This window comes from Oncorhynchus tshawytscha, linkage group LG01 (assembly GCF_018296145.1).
Source record: "Oncorhynchus tshawytscha isolate Ot180627B linkage group LG01, Otsh_v2.0, whole genome shotgun sequence".
NCBI lineage: Eukaryota > Metazoa > Chordata > Actinopteri > Salmoniformes > Salmonidae > Oncorhynchus > Oncorhynchus tshawytscha.
The window spans coordinates 22,028,432-22,048,803 of record NC_056429.1 but is presented as its reverse complement, the minus strand read 5'-3'; the positions used below and the strand labels follow the sequence as shown (position 1 = coordinate 22,048,803).

The 20,372-nt window shown below is 41.6% G+C and overlaps 2 protein-coding genes and 3 non-coding genes across 7 annotated transcripts; 1 reads left to right on the top strand and 4 right to left on the bottom strand.

The window, feature by feature from the left end:
• Window positions 1–588: 588 nt before the first annotated feature.
• Window positions 589–6,364, bottom strand: LOC112245318 (ribonuclease P protein subunit p21). 3 transcript variants are annotated; one of them, XR_002952714.2, is made up of 7 exons: window positions 5,729–6,364; window positions 5,535–5,635; window positions 5,261–5,343; window positions 4,725–4,859; window positions 3,542–3,633; window positions 2,351–2,456; window positions 589–1,412 (listed from the first exon to the last, which is right to left on the bottom strand). XR_002952714.2 is itself a non-coding variant. In XM_042311942.1 (6 exons), exons 1-6 carry the CDS (start codon window positions 5,783–5,785, stop codon window positions 2,406–2,408), a joined length of 519 nt encoding a protein of 172 aa, XP_042167876.1. In that variant the 5' UTR covers window positions 5,786–6,360; the 3' UTR covers window positions 589–2,405. The 3 variants fall into 3 exon arrangements, 2 of the variants coding, with proteins under 2 accessions (XP_042167876.1, XP_024269189.1); XM_042311942.1 differs by having other exon boundaries at window positions 589–2,456; window positions 5,729–6,360; XM_024413421.2 differs by having other exon boundaries at window positions 589–3,633; window positions 5,729–6,272.
• On the top strand, window positions 1,832–3,007 carry LOC112245230 (aquaporin-12-like). Its single transcript, XM_024413274.2, has 3 exons — window positions 1,832–2,426; window positions 2,602–2,718; window positions 2,867–3,007. The coding sequence occupies exons 1-3, from the start codon at window positions 1,832–1,834 to the stop codon at window positions 2,989–2,991; spliced, it is 837 nt and encodes a 278-aa protein (XP_024269042.1). The 3' UTR covers window positions 2,992–3,007.
• A 9,249-nt stretch (window positions 6,365–15,613) lies between the features above and the next one.
• On the bottom strand, window positions 15,614–15,686 carry trnav-cac. Its single transcript has one exon. It is a non-coding gene; the product is annotated as a tRNA-Val (tRNA).
• A 1,371-nt stretch (window positions 15,687–17,057) lies between these two features.
• On the bottom strand, window positions 17,058–17,130 carry trnav-cac. Its single transcript has one exon. It is a non-coding gene; the product is annotated as a tRNA-Val (tRNA).
• A 1,909-nt stretch (window positions 17,131–19,039) lies between these two features.
• trnav-aac lies at window positions 19,040–19,112 on the bottom strand. The gene has a single exon. It is a non-coding gene; the product is annotated as a tRNA-Val (tRNA).
• Window positions 19,113–20,372: the final 1,260 nt, after the last annotated feature.

Genomic DNA, 20,372 nt, shown 5'->3' with positions numbered 1-20,372 from the left:
GCAAACCGTTCACCCACACGACATTATACACATGGTCTAAGGCCGATTTGGATGTACTGCCAAACTCTCGAAAACAGCATTGAAAGTGGCTTATGGTAGAGAAATAAACATTCAATTCTCTGGCAACAGCTCTTGTGGATATCCCTGCACTCAGCATGCCAGTTTCACACTCCCTCAAAATTTGAGACATCCATGGCATTGTGTTGTGACAAAACTGCATATTATAGAATGGCTTTTTATTGTCCTCAGTACAAGGTGCACCTGTGTAATGATCATGCTGTTTAATCAGCTTCTTGACATGTCACATTTGTCAGGTGGATGGATTATCTTGGCAAAGAAGAAATGCTCACTAACAGGGATGTAAACAAATTTCTGCACAAAATTTGAGAGAAATTGCATATGGGAAGTTTCTGGGATCTTTTATTTCAGCACATGAAACAAGGACCAACACTTTACTTACATGTTGCATTCATATTTTTGTTCAGTGTATGTTCTTCAGAGAGATCAGACCAGGTAATATTACCTTTTTTTCTTGGTGTTGTGGTGTAATTTCTACCCTTAATCAATAATGAGGAGAGGCAAAATGAATAATCATTCAAAGTATTAATTTTTTTTAAAGACTTGTTACAACAAGGAGACTGGTCGCCCCACCCCCGCAGGTGGTGGAGTGAGAGCCCACAGAGTGGAGTTAGCTTCTGGGTTAAATACTATCTCAGGATAGGTGCAACTTCAGATATGACGTACAATGGTTCCAAACACTAACCCCACACATCCTGTGCCAGACCTTGGGCCCCAAATACAAATAACTTGTTTTGTTCAGTACTAAGAACTTGGGACATTTGTTGTTACTTTGTTCTCTCCCCTAGTTCAAGTTGGAAACTATCTCCCCCTTGGAGGTGACTGACACAGACACTGTGGAGACAAGTGATTGGTTCCCCATTACTCACACCATCCCTTCACATGCATGGTATGCAATAAAGACACACAGTTCACATATGGAAACAATGTTTCCTTCTGACCTCCTTTGCCATACTCCTGGCTGATATTCTGTATAGCAACAGGGACATGATAGATAAGGCAGACTTCTCCCCTCTCTGGACCCAAGGTGACTGAGGCCCATGAGGGAGGAAGCGCAGCTGCCAACACCAGAGCCCGAAAGGAGATATTCTAATAACAGTTTCAACAGTTCAATCATGTAAGCATATTCTGCAGATAACACATCTTAAATATCTGTGTTACTTAGCTGATTCTGATTTCTCCACCACAATCTTTCCCCAGAAACAGGTTCCAAAACAGAACAATAGCTCTGTTACTGGTGTGCAGGATATAACCTTTAGTCTGTCCAGGATCAAGAGGAACCAGTCAGTTTCTGTCACATTCTCGGTTGAGTGCCCGGACATCATGGGTTCATTCTACACACACAGAACAGTTAGAACAGGCCTATATCAATGCGCACACACACCTTTCTATGTTATATGAGTTACTTTTTAACAATCTCAAGCCCAATGTCTAGGCTTGAAGGATATCTTAGTACACAAGCATTATTAAGGTTTAACAGACATTTCCCTCAGGCTCAATAAACTATATCTTTGTTGTAAGTTACAGAAGTAATTTGCCCTTATCCCTGGGGCAAAGTAACTTTCCTGAATTGACCTCGAAAAGGGCAGTGTGTATTTTGGCAGGTGGTGTGGGATGAAAAGTCAGTGTTTCTGTGTTGAGAAAACACTTCTCCACGTTGTCACAATCACACAGACAGCAAACTGCCCAACAAGTCATACACTGTGTGAGAAGAACCAGTGAGGTGTAGTAGCTAGCATCTGTGAACCTAACGATGTCTGAACTTGATGTCTCCCTTGGTTACTTTCTTGCTGTTGTGGCGTTTGGTGCAGTCTTTAGAGTCCTTTTCAGAAAATGGCCTTGTTTGATCTTTGCATCAGAGTTCACAACCTCATTTGTGCTGGTGGCATGCTGGCTGGAGGTGCAGACCATTATAGAGATTGGTGAGTGGGCAGAGGGACTGGGATCAGATGTTACTCTGACCCTACGGTTTGTGGTGCTGCTGACCCATGGTGTGATCTGTGCTGGAGCCACTGGAAACCCCTCCCTGACTCTGATGAATTTCCTGCTGCTGGAGACCCCTACTCTGCACACTCTGCTGGCTTTGGCTGCTCAGTTCCTGGGGGCACACCTGGCCCTGATTGTAGCTGGCTACTACTGGGCAATGGAGCTCAATGACATGCACATAATTAAGAACCTGATATTCAGGGAGTGCAGCACAGCCCTGAGTGTCTCCCTGGTGCAGGGGGTCTATTGTGAGTGTGTGTGTGCATTCATCTTTTATCTGATATACCTCAGCCTGAGATGTCGCGCTGCGTTGGTTCGGGTGCCTTTCTTTGCAGCTGTGCTCACCCTTCTCTCCCATGCAGGTAAGTAGCCCATGATGACAACCATCGCACCTCAAATATAGAAAGACATTTCAGTAGAGATAATCATTAAAGTTGCATAGGCCTTTATGCTGTTTTCTTTGTGTTATATTTGTTTGTCAGAGCAAAATCTATTTCTGCATCCCATTTCGATAACTCATCTTTCTATGCATGTCAGCCAGTGGTTATACCTCAGCTTTCCTGAACCCCTCCCTGGCCTATGGCCTTACCTTCTACTGTCCTGGGTTTACCTTTACGGAGTACTCAGTGGTCTACTGCCTTGGGCCCATTATTGGTAAGTCAAATCAGAAATTGTTCATTATATACAAACCCCTAATAAAAGTACACCAATAGACAAAATGTAATTGCCAAAGGTAATGTGTGAAACAGGCTTTATGCATAACAATGAGGCATAATTGGTAATACAGATATCCTCTTTTCAGGAATGACCCTGGCCCTTCTCCTGTACATGGGTCACATCCCCAGGATTTTTGCAAAGAATCTGCTGTATTCCCAGAAGACCCACGTACAGGTGCCAAAGGGGGACGGAGATGAAAAGAAAAAGTGAAAGAAAGACATCATCCACCTCAGCTGAGGCAATATAGGACATATGAGTGCATTAGGAACACACTACTTAATTGTGTTCCTATTGGGAGAAGATATTTCACTATGCACTGAGCATTATATTCAACAGCCTATTCTCTCCTTAAGTTACTGACAAAAAAGGTGTGGGCTGTAGAACATCTGTACATTTATGATAGTACAACTCATATCGCCTGTGTTCTTACAGAAGTAATAAATAAATTAAAAATAAATGTTTATGAAAAGGACATTTAACATTGGTTGTCGTTCCTGAACTTCCTGTACACTGTGAGCACGTTGAGGTAGACTAAACATCAAATGTATTTTTAACCAACCTCAACCATTACAATGACAACCTGTTACATCATACCACTGATGTAACAGGTTGTCACTGGCAAAAAAAAAAAATCATCATATTCAAACATTTATGATATAGTTAAAAAAATATGTGTCAATGCCACACAAAGCAGCTATGTCCAGTTGTGAATGGGCTACTGAGGCCACAGGGCTCAGGTTTTGGGCTTGGATGGAGGCACCTGGTGCTGGGTAGAGGAAGGCCCTGTGGAGGATAGCTGCGATATGGGTCCATCTGCTTTCTCCTTCAACTCTTTAGTGGAGGGACCTTGTTCTGCAAAACAGAAAGGACAAAGGTTAAACACCATGGCCTCCCTCTGAGATGGATGAAAAGTGGCATAAAGAAACAGAAAACATTTTAGATTTTAAATGTTACATGTGAAGCTGAATTGTAATACACCTGCGTCTGAAATGACAGCCTAAGCTCCCGATTCATCCAGTCTTTCCCCACATAGCTAAAGTTACAGATGCACAAAGATCATGCCCCCAAAACATGCTAACCTCTCACAATAACAGGGGAGGTTAGCATTTTTTTTTTTTGGGGGGGGTATGATACTTATGCCTGAAACTTTCTCGCTCATCATTATTCACAATTATCCATAATCATGTAACATCCACATTAACGTAGAGGTGTTCAGAAACATATAAATCTTATTTAGAATCAAAGTGACTCCAAAATGACAATACATTATTTACCTTACATTTCTATTGGGCACAACAATCTGAAACACAACCAAAACAAACTACAAATGCATCCAACACGTTTGTAGTCACAAGCTTGATGTAGCCATTGCATGCTAGGAAAATGGGGCCAAATACTACATTTAATACACTAAGTGAATTTGTCCAAATACTTATGACACTTTCAAATGGGGGGGGGGGGGCTTCAGAAATAGTGCTTCCTAAACGATAAAGCAGATATGTATGAAAATACCCTCAAATAAAAAGTGTCATTCTGTGCTGTCACCTCTTAACACATTTGATCTCAAGGTACAGCATTCAAAAGGCATTCGCACATCTGAGCAATCTCTTTGCAGGTGCATGGCAACAGTTGAACAAGAGGAAGGAAAAAGGAAACCGCACACTGCTCTTGGTAGTATCACTGATATTTAATAAGCTTACGTATCTGCCTCACGGCCTTCGTCAGAGCTTTTGTTCAATTTTTGAAATTAGCACCCTTATGTAGACCTAGCCCCACCCACATCCGTTCCACACATGGAAATCTCAAAGTACAGCGCAAAATTAAAAGTTTTAGCTTCACTGTCCAAATGAATATGTAGGAGAGTGTACATGACAGTACTTAGTTGTCCCCCCAATATGATACATAACTGCAATGTAGTGGAGTTGTTCCAGGGTAAAAATCACCTGGCTGTGATTGGTTCTCCAGCTGAGCCTCAGGCTGGTCCACCCACAGGCGATGCTCCGGATTGTTTAGGAACCTCTTGCACTGCCCACAGTGAAGACATCGCAGCACAGTCATGCAGTTTCTATGCTTAGTCGCTTGAGAGAAAAAAAAAAAGAGTTGATTATTGTATTGAGTTACTCCACAATACAATATGTCACTTATGTAAAGACATTGGACTTCCACTCAGTACTTTCAAAATCTCATGAGTATGATACATACAGTGGGGCAAAAAAGTATTTAGTCAGCCACAAATTGTGCAAGTTCTCGCACTTAAAAAGCTGAGAGGCCAGTAATTTTCATCATAGGTACACTTCAACTATGACAGACAAAATGAGGGAAAAAAATCCAGAAAATCACATTGTAGGATATTTTATGAATATATTTGCAAACCTTGGCCCCAGTGATGTACTGGTTAGGTGGCAGTCTATTTAGTTATATATATATATATGCCATGTAGCATATACAAAGTGACTTAATCTTGCATGAATAACCTTACTTCTCTGTCTGGCTGTGGCAGTTACTCCTGGGACCAGCAAAGAGCAGCACTTCTTACATAATGTTCTTTTCACTGAGGGGTCTCTATAAAGACATTAATAACATTATAGTCATGCCCTAGTTGTCATCGTTTTAGCAGACATGTTTCAAACTTATTTCTGTCATGTATTCGAACATGACATGAACGTTACAACCTTTATTGATGCAAATGTAACACCATATGTTTTCTGACAAGAGTTTAACGTTATATGATATTGTTAGTGCATGTTACTCACTGTCTCAGTACCAAACGTTTTGCGATTGTCTTCTGAGTGAAGCAGTAAAAACGAGCTAACTCCACATTCTCAGAGGTTTGAGACAAAACACAGTGTGCAGCCTGCAAGAAATCAATGTCATATTAAAGAATTCTGAGAATATTAGTTATAAAGCCAAAGGTATAGCTGGATTACTAGAAATCAAGAAAACGTACCTGATACAGGAAGTTCAGTCTTTGAAAAGCCTCCTTGTCTTTCACGTTTCCTGCCATTGCATGGATGTGGATTGCTATGCTAAATTAGCCAGCTAACGTTACTAAGTATGTAACGTCAACGTTAGGCTAGCTATCTTAGCTAACGTTATATGTATCACCCGATTGCTAAATTACTACCCTACTAAACAATGTTCTACGCAAGCAACAGATGTGCCCTCAAATTCGTCTAGCTTCACTAGCTACTAACATTCGTTTGCTAAATCTAAGCAGTTGCTAAATCCTCTGACTACTGATCAGCCTCTGAACGAACCCTGGCATGATAGATAGATCTGACACTATGGAGACCTGAATGGCACAGATTTAGCAGGTTTGCATGTCCTTTCAAATCACAATTTTAACCTCGCATATTAAGGTTAACGTTAATGTCAATCCACGGAGGGAAAAGGCCATTGTCGAAGTTTAATTCAATAAGATAAAAGATGCTGAAGGAGAATTGAAAATAAAGAGAAGGGTTGGCCATAAAATTATATATTTGGTGAAGTGATAACAGAGGATGATAGCAGTGCCAGCTATGTTACGTGTCATGATTGTGAGGCGCTATACATATTCGACAGTCACAAGACGGGACTTCAAGTTGGCCTATGTCATGTCAAGGGAACTGTAGCCTACTGTTTATAAGGGTTAAATGGAAACTGAAATCTGAACACTGACTGTAGGTATATAACCTCACATAGCCTTAAGGTTCGGTGCGGGCCTCAGATTTTCATTTTATCACATATAGTCAGGCAGTTGTGGATGGGTTATTAGCAAATGCAGGCGTGCGCAGGTGAACAAACAGCTGCCGCTGCCGTACCACTTGCCGTGCGGTAGCAGAGAGAACAGTTTATGACTAGGGTGGCTGGAGCCTTTGACAATTTTTAGGGCCTTCCTCTGAGGTCCTGGATGGCAGGAAGCTTGGCTCCAGTGATGTACTGGGCCGTACACACTACCCTCTGTCGTGCCTTGCGGTCGGGGGCCGAGCAGTTGCCTTACCAGGCAGTGATGCAACCAGGATGCTCTCGATGGTTTAGCTGTAGAACCTTTTGAAGATCTGAGGACCCATGCCAAATCTTTTCAGTCTCTTGAGGGGGAATAGGTTTTGTCGTGCCCTCTTCATGACTGTCTTAGTGTGCTTAGACCATGATAGTTTGTTGGTGATGTGGACACCAAGGAACTTGAAGCTCTCAACCTGCTCAACTACAGCCCCGTTGATGAGAATGGGGCATGCTCAGTCCTTTTTTTCTTGTAGTCCACAATCATCTCCTTTGTCTTGATCACGTGGAGGGAGTGGTTGTTGTCCTGGCACCACACGGCCAGGTCTCTGACCTCCTCCCTATAGGCTGTCTCATCGTTGTCGGTGTTCAGGCCTACCACTGTTGTGTCATCACCAAACTTGATGATGGTGTTGGAGTCGTGCCTGGCCATGCAATCATGAGTGAACAGGGAGTACAGGATGGGACTGAGCACACACCCCTGAGGGGCCCCCATGTTGAGGATCAGCGTGGGGGATGTGTTGTTACCTACCCTTACCACCTGGGGGCGGACCGTCAGGAAGTCCAGGATCCAGTTGCAGAGGGAGGTGTTTAGTCCCGGGGTCCTTAGCTTAGTTATTAGCTTGGAGGGCACTATGGTGTTGAACGCTGAGCTGTAGTAAATTAATAGCATTCTCACATACAGTTGAGATCAGAAGTTTACATACACTTAGGTTGGACTCATTAAAACTAATTATTCAACCACTCCACAAATTTCTTGTTAACAAACTATAGTTTGGCATGTCGGTTAGGACATCAACTTTATGCTTGACACAAGTAATTTTTCCAACAATTGTTTACAGACAGATTATTTCACTTATAATACACTGTATCACAATTCCCAGTGGGTCAGAAGTTTACATACACTCAATTAGTATTTGGTAGCATTGCCTTCAAATTGTTTAACTTTGGTCAAACATTTCAGGTAGCCTTCCACAAGCTTCCCACAATAAGTTGGGTGAATTTTGGCCCATTCCTCCTGACAGAGCTGGTGTAACTGAGTCAGGTTTGTAGGCCTCTTTGCTCGCACACGCTTTTTCAGTTCTGCCCACACATTTTCTATAGGATTGAGGTCACGGCTTTGTGATGGCCACTTCAATACCTTGATTTTGTTGTCCTTAAGCCATTTTGCCACAACTTTGGAAGTATGCTTGGGGTCATTGTCTATTTGGAAGACCCATTTGTGACCAAGCTTCAACTTCCTGACTGATGTCTTGAGATGTTGCTTCAATATATCCACATACTTTTCCACCTCATGATGCCATCTATTTTGTGAAGCGCACCAGTCCCTCCTGCAGCAAAGCACCCCCACCCCCACTTTTTATGGCGGTTTTGGAGCAGTGGCTTCTTCCTTGCTGAGCGGCCTTTCAGGTTATGTTGATATAGGACTTGTTTTACTGTGGATAAAGATACTTTTGTACCGGTTTCCTCTGTGCTCTGTCCTCTTTCCAAGCTGCCCAAGCTGCCTTTAAACAGCTTGGAAAATTCCAGAAAATGATGTCATGGCTTAGAAGCTTCTGATAGGCTAATTGACATACTTTTAGTCAATTGAGGGTGTACCTGTGGATGTATTTCTAGGCCTATCTTCAAACTCAGTGCCTCTTTGCTTGACATCATGGGCAAATCTAAAGAAATCAGCCAAGACCTCAGAAAAACAATTGTAGACCTCCACAAGTCTGGTTCATCCTTGGGAGCAATTTCCAAATGCCTGAAGGTACCGCGTTCATCTCTACAAACAATACTATGCAAGTGTAAACACCATGGGACCACACAGTCGTCATACCACTCAGCAAGGGGACGCGTTCTGTCTCCTAGAGATGAACGTGCTTTGGTGCAGAAAGTGCAAATCAATCCCAGACAACAGCAAAAGACCATGTGAAGATGCTGGAGGAAACCGGTACAAAAGTATCTTTATCCACAGTAAAACAAGTCTTATATCGACATAACCTGAAAGGCCGCTCAGCAAGGAAGAAGCCACTGCTCCAAAACCGCCATAAAAAAGTGGGGGTGGGGGTGCTTTGCTGCAGGAGGGACTGGTGCGCTTCACAAAATAGATGGCATCATGAGGTGGAAAAGTATGTGGATATATTGAAGCAACATCTCAAGACATCAGTCAGGAAGTTGAAGCTTGGTCACAAATGGGTCTTCCAAATAGACAATGACCCCAAGCATACTTCCAAAGTTGTGGCAAAATGGCTTAAGGACAACAAAATCAAGGTATTGAAGTGGCCATCACAAAGCCCTGACCTCAATCCTATAGAAAATGTGTGGGCAGAACTGAAAAAAAGTGTGCGAGCAAAGAGGCCTACAAACCTGACTCAGTTACACCAGCTCTGTCAGGAGGAATGGGCCAAAATTCACCCAACTTATTGTGGGAAGCTTGTGGAAGGCTACCTGAAATGTTTGACCAAAGTTAAACAATTTGAAGGCAATGCTACCAAATACTAATTGAGTGTATGTAAACTTCTGACTCACTGGGAATGTGATGAAAGAAGTAAAAGCTGAAATAAATCATTCTCTCTACTATCATTCTGACATCTCACATTCTTAAAATAAAGTGGTGATCCTAACTGACCTAAGACAGGGAATTTTTACTAGGATTAAATGTCAGGAATCGTGGAAAAACTGAGTTGAAATCTATTTGGCTAAGGTGTATGTAAACTTCTGACTTCAACTGTAGGTGTTCCTTATGTCCAGCTGGGAAAGGGCATTGTTGAGTGTAATAGAGATTGCATCATCTTTGGATCTGCTGGGACGATATGCAAATCTAGGTGGTTCTAGGGTTTCTGGGATAGTGGTGTGGATGTGAGCCATAACCATCCTTTCAAAGCACTTCATGGCTACAGACGTGAGTGCTACGAGTGGGTAGTCATTTAGGCAGGTTACCTTACTGTTCTTTGGCACAGGGACTATGGTGGTCTGCTTGAAACATGTTGGTATTACAGACTCAGTCAGGGACAGGTTGAAAATGTCAGTGAAGACACTTGCCAGTTGGTCAGCTCATGTGCAGAGTACATGTCCTGTGTCCTCAGACCAGAGAATCTTGTTTCTCATGGTCTGAGAGTCCTTTAGTTGCCTTTTGGCAAACTCCTAGCGGGCTTTCATGTGCCTTTAAAGGACATTTTACTTTGTGCATCTTGTCTTTGGTGTCATAAACAATCCTTGGTTTCTGCCTGTGCCTGGTAAAGACTTGAGGTGGGGCCAATATGACCTCCTTCTTTAGACTATTTGGCAGAACGCCCAGAATATGTTCTTTAACCTCTCTGGGGTAGGGGGCAGTATGTTGACATCCGGAAGAAAAGCATGCCCAAAGTAACCTGCCTGTTACTCAGGCCCAGAGGCTAGGTTTTACATATAATTGGTAGATTTAGATAGAAAACACTCTAAAGTTTCTAAAACTGTTAAAATTATGTCTGAGTATAACAGAACTGATATGGCAGGCGAAACCCAGAGTACAAACTCCCCCCCCCCCAAATATTTCAGCTTACCACTATTTTCAATGGCTGGTAGTATAATTATAAGCCCAAGTCCTCCCAAATTGCAGTTCCTAGGGCTTCCACGAGATGTCATCAGTCTTTAGAAAGAGTTTCAGGCTGGTTTTTGGAAAAATGACCCAGAAATTAGTTAGTAGTTTTTCTAGGTGGCTCCCATTTTGGCTGTAGTGTTTCCAAGCGCGTGGAGTAAAGCGCGTTCTTTCTTATTTATCTCCGGTAATGAACATACTATTCTCAGTCTTAAATTTATTGTTTATTTGCATATTAGGATACCTAAGGTTTGATTATAAACTTTGTTTGACTTGTTTGGAAAAGTTTATAAGTAACGTTTGGGATTAATTTTGTATGCATTTTGATGGAAGGAAACTGAGTGGATTAGTGACCAGCTAAACTGAGTTTTTATGGATATAAAGAAGGACATTATCGAACAAAAGGACCATTTGTGATATAACTGGGACCTTTTGGAGTGCCAACAGAAGAAGATCATCAAAGCTAAGGCATTTTTTATATCGTTATTTCTGACTTTTGTGTCGCACCTGCCTGGTTGAAATATGATTTTCATGTGTTTGTATGCGGGGTGCAGTCCTCAGATAATCGCATGGTTTGCTTTTGCTGTAGAGCCTTTTTGAAATCTGACATGGTGGCTGGATTCACAAGACGTTAAGCTTTATTTTGATGTATAACACATATATTTTCAAGAATGTTAAATATTTGAATTTAGTATTTTTGAATTTCGCGCTCTGCAATTTCACTGAATGTTGGCCAGGTGGGACGCTACCGTCCCACGTACCCGTCAGAAGTTAAGTTAAGATAGGAGACGATGCCAGACACTGCCAAACCAACCCTATGAACTATGCCTATGCAACGTCTCTGTAACCAGTATATACAGGAACTAAACGGTACTGCCCCTTTAGAGCTCCTGGTTGACGTGTACATATGGTGCATTGAGTTGATTGGAGTTTGCCAAAAGGCACCTAAAGACAAGATTCTCTGGTCTAATGAAACCAAGATTGAACTCTTTGGCCTGAATGCCAAGCGTTACGTCTGGAGGAAACCTGGCACCATCCCTATGGTGAAGCATGGTGGTGGGAATGTTTTTCAGCAGCAGGGACTAGGATACTAGTCAGGATCGAGGCAAAGATGAATGGAGAAAGTACCGAGAGATCCTTGATGAAAACCTGCTCCAGAGCGCTCAGGACCTCAGATTGGGGCGAAGGTTCACCTTCCAACTGGACAGCGACCCTAAGCACACAGCCAAAACAACACAGGACTGGCTTCGGGACAAGTCTCTGAATGTCCTTGAGTGGCCCAGCCAGAGCCCGGACTCAAACCTGATCGAACATTGCTGGAGAGATCTGAAAAAACGCTCCCCATCCAACCTGACAGAGCTTGAGATGATCTGCAGAGAAGAATGGGAGAAACTCCCCAAATACAGGTGTGCCAAGCTTGTAGCGGCATTCCCAAGAAGACTCTTGGCTGTAATCGCTGTCAAAGGTGCTTCAACAAAGTACAGAGTAAAGGCTCTGAACACTTATGTAATTGTAACATTTTCTAAAAACCTGTTTTTGCTTTGTCATTATGGAGTATTGTGTGTCGATTGATAATCAATTTTAGAATAAGGCTGTAACCTAACAAAATATGAAAAAGTCAAGGGGTCTGAACACTTTTCTTAACCTACATCCGTTGTTAAACTCGAGCGATGACTAGGTCCTTGAAGTTTTGTAACTTCACATGAATAAGTCTATGTCAATACAGATCTGAATGATTGATACCCTTTTTACTCTACACTGTTGATAGTAGTTGATGCCAAAGCTTATCACTGAATTTCCTACTACAAGGACTCGGTCAGCTTGACAAAGTTCTGTGTTATATGAACACACACACATCAGTGATTGCCAGGGCGAGTAAACTGAGCAGTCGGGAAAAGTTAATATTGTGCATTTAGAATACAACAAAAAAGAAACAGCACAGCGACATGATCACACAGTTCACGCTCCACCACACACACACACATTAGAATAATCATAAAGCTAAACTAAGGTAATTGGGCATCTATTTCAGGGGAGGAACGACATGCATGCTCTCTTCTCTGCTGAGATTGATCCAGCCCCAGCAGCGCAGCCCAGCACTAACAGTGGTCCTCCCTACAGGCTGTCCTGCCTCACTCCCTTTTGACACCAGCTCCTGCCACAACAAAATAGGATTGCTCTGAAGAGTACCTGCTGGATACAGGTAATTCAAATTATACTGTATCACACACAAACTTATGTGTGCAGGCACTAACTTGTTTTGTCTCACACACAAACACACACTTGATTTAGGTTAGTCTATAGTAAACACTTTGTTATTAAAATAATATTGTGCCTCTCTTTCAGATTGGCCAAGCACACCTCTGCCAGCCACACCACCACTGCCCTTGACAGCTTCTCCACTGGGCCCAACAAGAGATGAGGTTGCCTCTTCATCTTGGATCATGGCTGATGGACAGAGCCCATTAGAGCTGCCAATGATGTCCTACTGGCCAAGCACCACAGGGAGGAAGAGATCCTGAAGTGGGTGGATCTGCTTTGCTCTTAACACCAGCCCAGAGAAGCTCCTAGAGACATACAGCTGTGGCATTATGTTACTGCAGAGTGAAACGGTTAGTGTCACTGTCACGTCCTCTGCCACCTGCACTTACACAGCAGGATGCCTCATCAAGTCAAGGACGCCATTTGAGGATGTTGCTGCCGCTGCCTTCTTTCAATGGGGGCTGTAGACCTCGAAGCACTGGTAGGCAGTGAGGAAGGAGCAACCTGAGGAAAGAAAATCCTCCGAGCAGCATCCCTCCGGCCATCTATACAGGTGCTGCCACCAGCAGCTGAAACAAGACCCCAACAGCCCTCACACACACATACCAGCTTTCCATGAGTGGCAGGAAAATATCTAGTTATATATCTAGTCCCTGTACCTGGCACAGGGCATTTGACAGGAGCTCAAACAGTCTGCCTTTTATGAGACTGAAAAGTAAAGCTGGATGGTGGAGAAGGGGGAGTGACTACAGATACACACAAATAAAATAAAGAACTGAAAATCTATTTCCATTAATGGAATTGGTTTGGACTCGTTTGATTTGTGTTTATTTCACAGGTACCATTTTAGAATAAGGCTGTAACCTAACAAAATGTGGAAAAAGTCAAGGGGTCTGAATACTTTCCGAATGCACTGTATTATTTTTGAGGGCTACTTTGTGTAAATGTTGCACAAAGACCAACATTTTATACTAATCACGGTGAATATGTCTTGTATTATAAACCAATTTCTATAGTTATTGTGTGAATAAGTTTGTTGTACAAAGGATTGTGCTCCAACATTATCATAACTATGGCTTTGATTTCATTAAAGTCAACCTCAAAGTAGTCTTCTCTATGAGATGCTTTAATGTGTTCTTTATTAATAACATAAAGTGGGGCAAAAAAGTATTTAGTCAGCCACCAATTGTGCAAGTTCTCCCACTTAAAAAGATGGGAGGGGCCTGTAATTTTCATCATAGGTACACTTCAACTATGACAGACAAAATGAGAAAAAAAAATCCTGTCAAAATGATCACAAGAACGGTGAGCAAAAATCCCAGAACCACACGGGGGGACCTAGTGAATGATCTACAGAGAGCTGGGACCAAAGTAACAAAGCCTAACATCAGTAACACACTACGCCGCCAGGGACTCAAATCCTGCAGTGCCAGACGTGTCCCCCTGCTTAAGCCAGTACATGTCCAGGCCCGTCTGAAGTTTGCTAGAGAGCATTTGGATGATCCAGAAGAAGATTGGGAGAATGTCATATGGTCAGATGAAACCAAAATATAACTTTTTAGTAAAAACTCAACTCGTCGTGTTTGGGGGACAAAGAATGCTGAGTTGCATCCAAAGAACACCATACCTACTGTGAAGCATGGGGGTGGAAACATCATGCTTTGGGGCTGTTTTTCTGCAAAGGGACCAGGACGACTGATCCGTGTAAAGGAAAGAATGAATGGGGCCATGTATCGTGAGATTTTGAGTGAATAACTCCTTCCATCAGCAAGGGCATTGAAGATGAAACGTGGCTGGGTCTTTCAGCATGACAATGATCCCAAACACACCGCCCGGGCAACGAAGGAGTGGCTTTGTAAGAAGCATTTCAAGGTCCTGGAGTGGCCTAGCCAGTCTCCAGATCTCAACCCCATAGAAAATCTTTGGAGGGAGTTGAAAGTCCGTGTTGCCCAGCAACAGCCCCAAAACATCACTGCTCTAGAGGAGATCTGCATGGAAGAATGGGCCAAAATACCAGCAACAGTGTGTGAAAACCTTGTGAAGACTTACAGAAAACGTTTGACCTCTGTCATTGCCAACAAAGGGTATATAACAAAGTATTGAGATAAACTTTTGCTGTTGACCAAATACTTATTTTCCACCATAATTTGCAAATAAATTCATAAACAAATCCTACAATGTGATTTTCTGGAGAGAAAAAAATCGCATTTTGTCTGTCATAGTTGAAGTGTACCTATGATGAAAATTACAGGCCTCTCTCATCTTTTTTAAGTGGGAGAACTTGCACAATTGCCCCACTGTACATGTATTTCAAATCGTGCTATAACACTCATAAATATTCCTGATTTCATTCAATTAAAAAAACAAACAATGTAATCTTCAATAGTTTTTTATATTGTCTTTTATGCATTAAAATGGCAAATGCAACATCCTCCAAATGCAAAACTTCCTCCATTCCAGGTGACTACCTCATGAAGCTGGTTGAAAGACAAAGGGTGGCTACTTTGAAGAATATCAAATATATTTTGATTTGTTTAACACTTTTTGTGTTACTAGATGATTCCATATGTGTTATTTCATAGTTTTGATGTCTTCACTATTATTCTACAATGTAGAAAATTGTGAAAATAAAGACAAACCCTGGAATGAGTGTGTGTGTCCAAACGTTTGACTAGTACTGACTAGTATGTATACTAGGGATTCCTGTTAAATGTAAATTCGCCATTGCAGTAGTAGAATGGAGTGATTTCAGTGCCAACAGAAATTGTATTGGAATTCCATAATTTGTATTCGTATTATAAGACATTGAATTTTAATTCAATATTTTTGAATTTGTAATTGAATCATTGAATGCATAAATGTAACTTTTATATCATGATTTGAAAATGGTAGATTTGCAAAAATAACGTGATCAGCACATGCACAGAAGCTTTGGGATCTTTACTGCAGAGAAAAATAGGTCACAGAAAATTCGGATACACAACCACTCCGTTGTGAATTTTTAGTCATTGGTCCTATTTTGACAAAACATGTTTCCGCCCGGTTTCGAACCGGGGACCTTTCGCGTGTGAGGCGAACGTGATAACCACTACACTACGGAAACTGAAAGAGGTTGCCAGAAATAGAGTTAAAGAATCTCACCACGTGATGTGACAGCATACATATCCATTATTTGAATAATCTGTTACTCTTTATGTTGACTATCATTTTATATATTCAACTTTTATATATTCAACTTCTTAGATATATTCCGTTTTCCATTTCAGGTCTTTAAATTTAGATTCAAAACCAAAAGACAACATCCTGGTACTTTGCCAGCCCGAAAAGGTAGAGGGGGGAAAAGACAATGAAATGCTCTCTGTGGTAAACAGAAGCTATCGGTACCAATGGAGAGGTTTCTGAAGCCAAAGTGGCTCAGTTTAGATTCGATTTAGGTTCTGAATGAAAGTTGGAAATATGTATTTTCCGTATGTTTATAATACATATTTTATAGAACGTCGAAAAAGCCTATTTTCCAGACGTTGAAAAATACGTATTTTCCTGGTGTTGAAATCCCGCTCATTTTTGGTTCTGAATTCAATTTGAAAAAAATACTTCATTTATAGACATCTATGTTTGGGCCAAATCAAAGCTGGTCCAGACCAGACAAAATCTGAAACAAACATAGACGTCTAAGATTGTTCGAAGATTTTTTAAACCGAACTTTAGTGGAGTACCGCAGCTATGTTTCTCTCCTACAGCACCCTGGAGAGACGCGCTGGGAATGGACAATCAACATATTTTGTGCCCCTGCCTTTGTCAAAGTGGGCACTGTTTATCACAGAGCAGCATCAGCGCTCAACTAAAAATCCAAATATGTCACTGGTTGAGGGAAATTGTCATTGTTTTGAGGCAGAACTATGTGAGGTTTTATGTCTAGTTGTTAGAGGTGCGTCATGGTTAGTTTAGCCCAGAAAATAACGCCCTCGTCAATCTCCCGTCATAGGCTGCTACCGAATCCTGTCTAATTAGCGGGCCGGCGGTGGCTAAAACTCTGGAACATGTACTTTGTTCGCCTCTATGGATGCTGAAAGGCTGTGAAGGACACGTTAGAAGGGATTGCGACAAAAAAACGTGATTTGGCCACCATAAGAATATTTTTTAGAGCAGATTGGTAGGCTAAACTATGTGTTTTGCCTAGTGGTGTGAACGGTTGTGTTTTGGCAATTTGAGAGAAAAATGTAGGTGTGTTTTTGTCTTACAGTAACGTAATACTATTATATTCGGTTATGTTATGTAGAATAATATCATTATGTGATCTTGCAGACATTGACTCAGTTTTTATCTAACTTTCTAAAACAAGCACCATTTGCCAGAGTAGCCTATTCTCTAAGAGTAATAGCGTGATCCGCACATGCACAGAAGCTTTGGGTCACAGAAAAAATCGGATTCGCAGGCACTCCGTTTTCAGTCATTGGTCCATTTCGACAAAACATGTTTCCGCCCGGTCTCGAACCGGGGACCTTTCGCGTGTGAGGCGAACGTGATAACCACTACACTACGGAAACTGAAAGTTGTTGCCAGAAATAGAGTTAAAGAATCTCGCCACGTTATTGGACCGCATGCAAATTACAAATTTGAATAATCTGTTACTCTTTATGTTGTATATTTATATATTCTACGTAGACTATGGATTCTTGTTTAATGTAAATTACTTTTGGACCAATCAAACATTTTTTTCCCCTTTTCCCTATTGTAGTATTTGAATGGAGTGATTTCAGTGCCAACAGAAATTGTATTTGAATTCAACATTTTTTAATTTGTAATGCCCAAATTGAATCATTGAATTCATAAATTGAACTTTGATATCATGATTTCAAACTGAATTCAATTTCAATGTAATAATATTTATATATTGAGTTTAAATATATATATATATATATATATATATATATATAGCATTAATTTTCTGTGTATCAAGTTTACAAACTATCACTTAAATTTCACAAAAGTTTCAAATATTGAACTTCTCAGATATTCAGATTCAATTCAGTTCTAAATTCGGATTCAAAGCAAAAGATAACATCCTGGTACTTTGCCAGCCATAAACGGTTGAGGAGGGCAGAGAATCAAACGCTCTCTGTGGTAAACAGAAGTAGGTGCTGAGCAATTAAGTGCTGAGCAATTAACATTTGTTATTTTTTGTTTTTTTTAAACAGGAGAATATTCTACATAGTTTAGCATCAAAAACATGGGAACTACAATGACTATAATCAATTGCGCGCCTACTTGTCCAATTATAAAATTGATTAAATTATGTATTTTCTCAATCTACACACATAATGACAAAGTGAAAACAGGTTTAGAAATTTTTGCAAATGTATTAAAACAGAAATAACTTAATGAAATAAGTATTCAGACCCTTTGCTACGAGACTCGAAATTGAGCTCAGGTGCATCCTTTTTCCATTGATCATCCTTGAAATGTTTCTACAACTTGATTGGTGTCCACCTGTGGTAAATTCAATTGATTGGACAGGATTTGGAAAGGCACACACCTGTCTATATAAGGTCCCACAGTTGACAGTGCATGTCGAAGGAATTGTCAGTAGAGCTTCGAGATAGGATTGTGTCGAGGCACAAATCTGGGGAAGAGTACCCCAAAAAATGCTGCTGTATTGAGGGACGGGAGAGAGAGCTGTGTGCAGAGGAGGGGGTCTGTGGCACAGTGTGTCGGGCGAGCGGGCCTGTCTGCTGTGAGCTGCAGACTGTCGACGTGGCTGAATGGGGGCAGCAGCAGGGACAGGACACAGACCTACAGCCAGTGCTACAGTGGGTAGAGGTGCAGGTGAGGCCACCATGGGAAGAGGTGACAGTGCTCTCACTCGCGACCAAAGGGTTGTGGTCAAAGTTTGAGAGACTGCGGCTGGCTGATGGCGTGCTACAGCATGCATGGAAGGAGTCGGCTACGGGAGATAAGAGGTGGCAGGTGGTGGTCCCAAAAGCATTGCGGGAGGCTGTGCTCCAGAGTACTCATGGAGTGGTGGGGACTGGAAACTTTGGGGCCACTGCACCCCCAGTCTCCCTCCCTGTGTCACCGCGTTGCCAGACAGAAAAGGTAGAGGAGAACACGTATCAAACGCTCGCTCTGGTAAACAGAAACAAGCGGTACCAAGTGAGGGGTTTCTGAAGACAATGTGGCCTATTGACTTTATTTTCTTATCAATTTTGGACTTTTGGAACCGTTATAAGCTTTTATGACCCCATTCCCGAAAGCTAAGACTCTCCGGAACATGGAATGCTGCGGCTAATGTTCCCCTCTATAACGCTCACTTTTGATTACATTTTGCCAGTGCCAATTGACAATACAAAATAACAATGGTTCAAAACAATAGTGACAAAATGTGAAACCTACGAATACTGTATTTATTTGTTTAATTTCAGACATTGGCCATAGCCCATTAACTTTTTTTAAAAATGTTTCCGCCCGGTCTCGAACCGGGGACCTTTCGCGTGTTAGGCGAACGTGATAACCACTACACTACGGAAACTAAACACAGCAAGCATGAATACTCTAAATAACCCTACTGCTCAAATAGCCTACTCAGTATCATATAATAGTTTATGTGTATCAAGATTTACTTCATACCTTTTAGACCTTCAGTACTGTTGAAAGTATAGATTATATCTCTTGCGCTTCGCGCAGTTCGAGCCTTAATAACAACAAAGTCACGTCGATGGGTGACATGACAGCGTGGGAGGACCTTCTTGTTCGTTTCTCCATGCTTGTCACAGAGCAGCGTGAAACGGTGCTGAAATAGTGTTGACTAGGAAACGTTCCCGCTGTTCTGTTCTTAGTGCCAGTCTGCACGTTCAAATGTATTAGATTATTCAAAGTAGCCACCCGTTGCCTTGATGATAACTTTGCACACACTTGGCATTCTCTCAATCAGCTTCATGAATGCATTTCAATTAACAGGTGTGCCTTGTTAAAAGTTAAGTTGTGGAATTTCTTTCCTTCTTAATGAGTTTGAGCCAATCAGTTGTGTTGTGACAAGGTAGGGGTGGTATACAGAAGATAGACTTAGTCTTTTACCAAATAGGGCTATATTATTGCATGTTAAGTTCTAATTCTCAGAGTAAAAAATACATTATGAAAGCTTAACCAAGTTTATTTCTTCCCAGAAGGTCAATACCGCTGCATTAGACAAAACATGTTTCCACCACCACAACTATACAGTGGGGCAAAAAAGTATTTAGTCAGCCACCAATTGTGCAAGTTCTCCCACTTAAAAGGATGAGAGAGGCCTGTAATTTTCATCATAGGTACACTTCAACTATGACAGACAAAATGAGAAAAAAAAATCCAGAAAATCACATAGTAGGATTTTTAATGAATTTATTTATGTATTTATTTATTTTATTTATTTTCATCTTCAATGCCCTTGCTGATGGAAGGAGGTTTTCACTCAAAATCTCACGATACATGGCCCCATTCATTCTTTCCTTTACACGGATCAGTCGTCCTGGTCCCTTTGCAGAAAAACAGCCCCAAAGCATGATGTTTCCACCCCCATGCTTCACAGTAGGTATGGTGTTCTTTGGATGCAACTCAGCATTCTTTGTCCTCCAAACACGACGAGTTGAGTTTTTACCAAAAAGTTATTTTTTTGGTTTCATCTGACCATATGACATTCTCCCAATCTTCTTCTGGATCATCTAAATGCTCTCTAGCAAACTTCAGACGGGCCTGGACATGTACTGGCTTAAGCAGGGGGACACGTCTGGCCCTGCAGGATTTGAGTCCCTGG

Excerpts from the sequence above, each read along its gene's own strand:
- LOC112245230 (XM_024413274.2), top strand. The coding sequence starts at position 1,832 with ATGTCTGAACTTGATGTCTCCCTTGGTTACTTTCTTGCTGTTGTGGCG. Across the intron at positions 2,427-2,601 it reads CACCCTTCTCTCCCATGCAG|CCAGTGGTTATACCTCAGCT; the intron begins GTAAGTAGCCCA and ends TATGCATGTCAG. Across the intron at positions 2,719-2,866 it reads CTGCCTTGGGCCCATTATTG|GAATGACCCTGGCCCTTCTC; the intron begins GTAAGTCAAATC and ends TCCTCTTTTCAG.
- LOC112245318 (XM_042311942.1), bottom strand. The coding sequence starts at position 5,785 with ATGGCAGGAAACGTGAAAGACAAGGAGGCTTTTCAAAGACTGAACTTC. Across the intron at positions 5,636-5,728 it reads GACTGAACTTCCTGTATCAG|GCTGCACACTGTGTTTTGTC; the intron begins GTACGTTTTCTT and ends GATTTCTTGCAG. Across the intron at positions 4,860-5,260 it reads TGCCACAGCCAGACAGAGAA|CGACTAAGCATAGAAACTGC; the intron begins GTAAGGTTATTC and ends TTTTCTCTCAAG.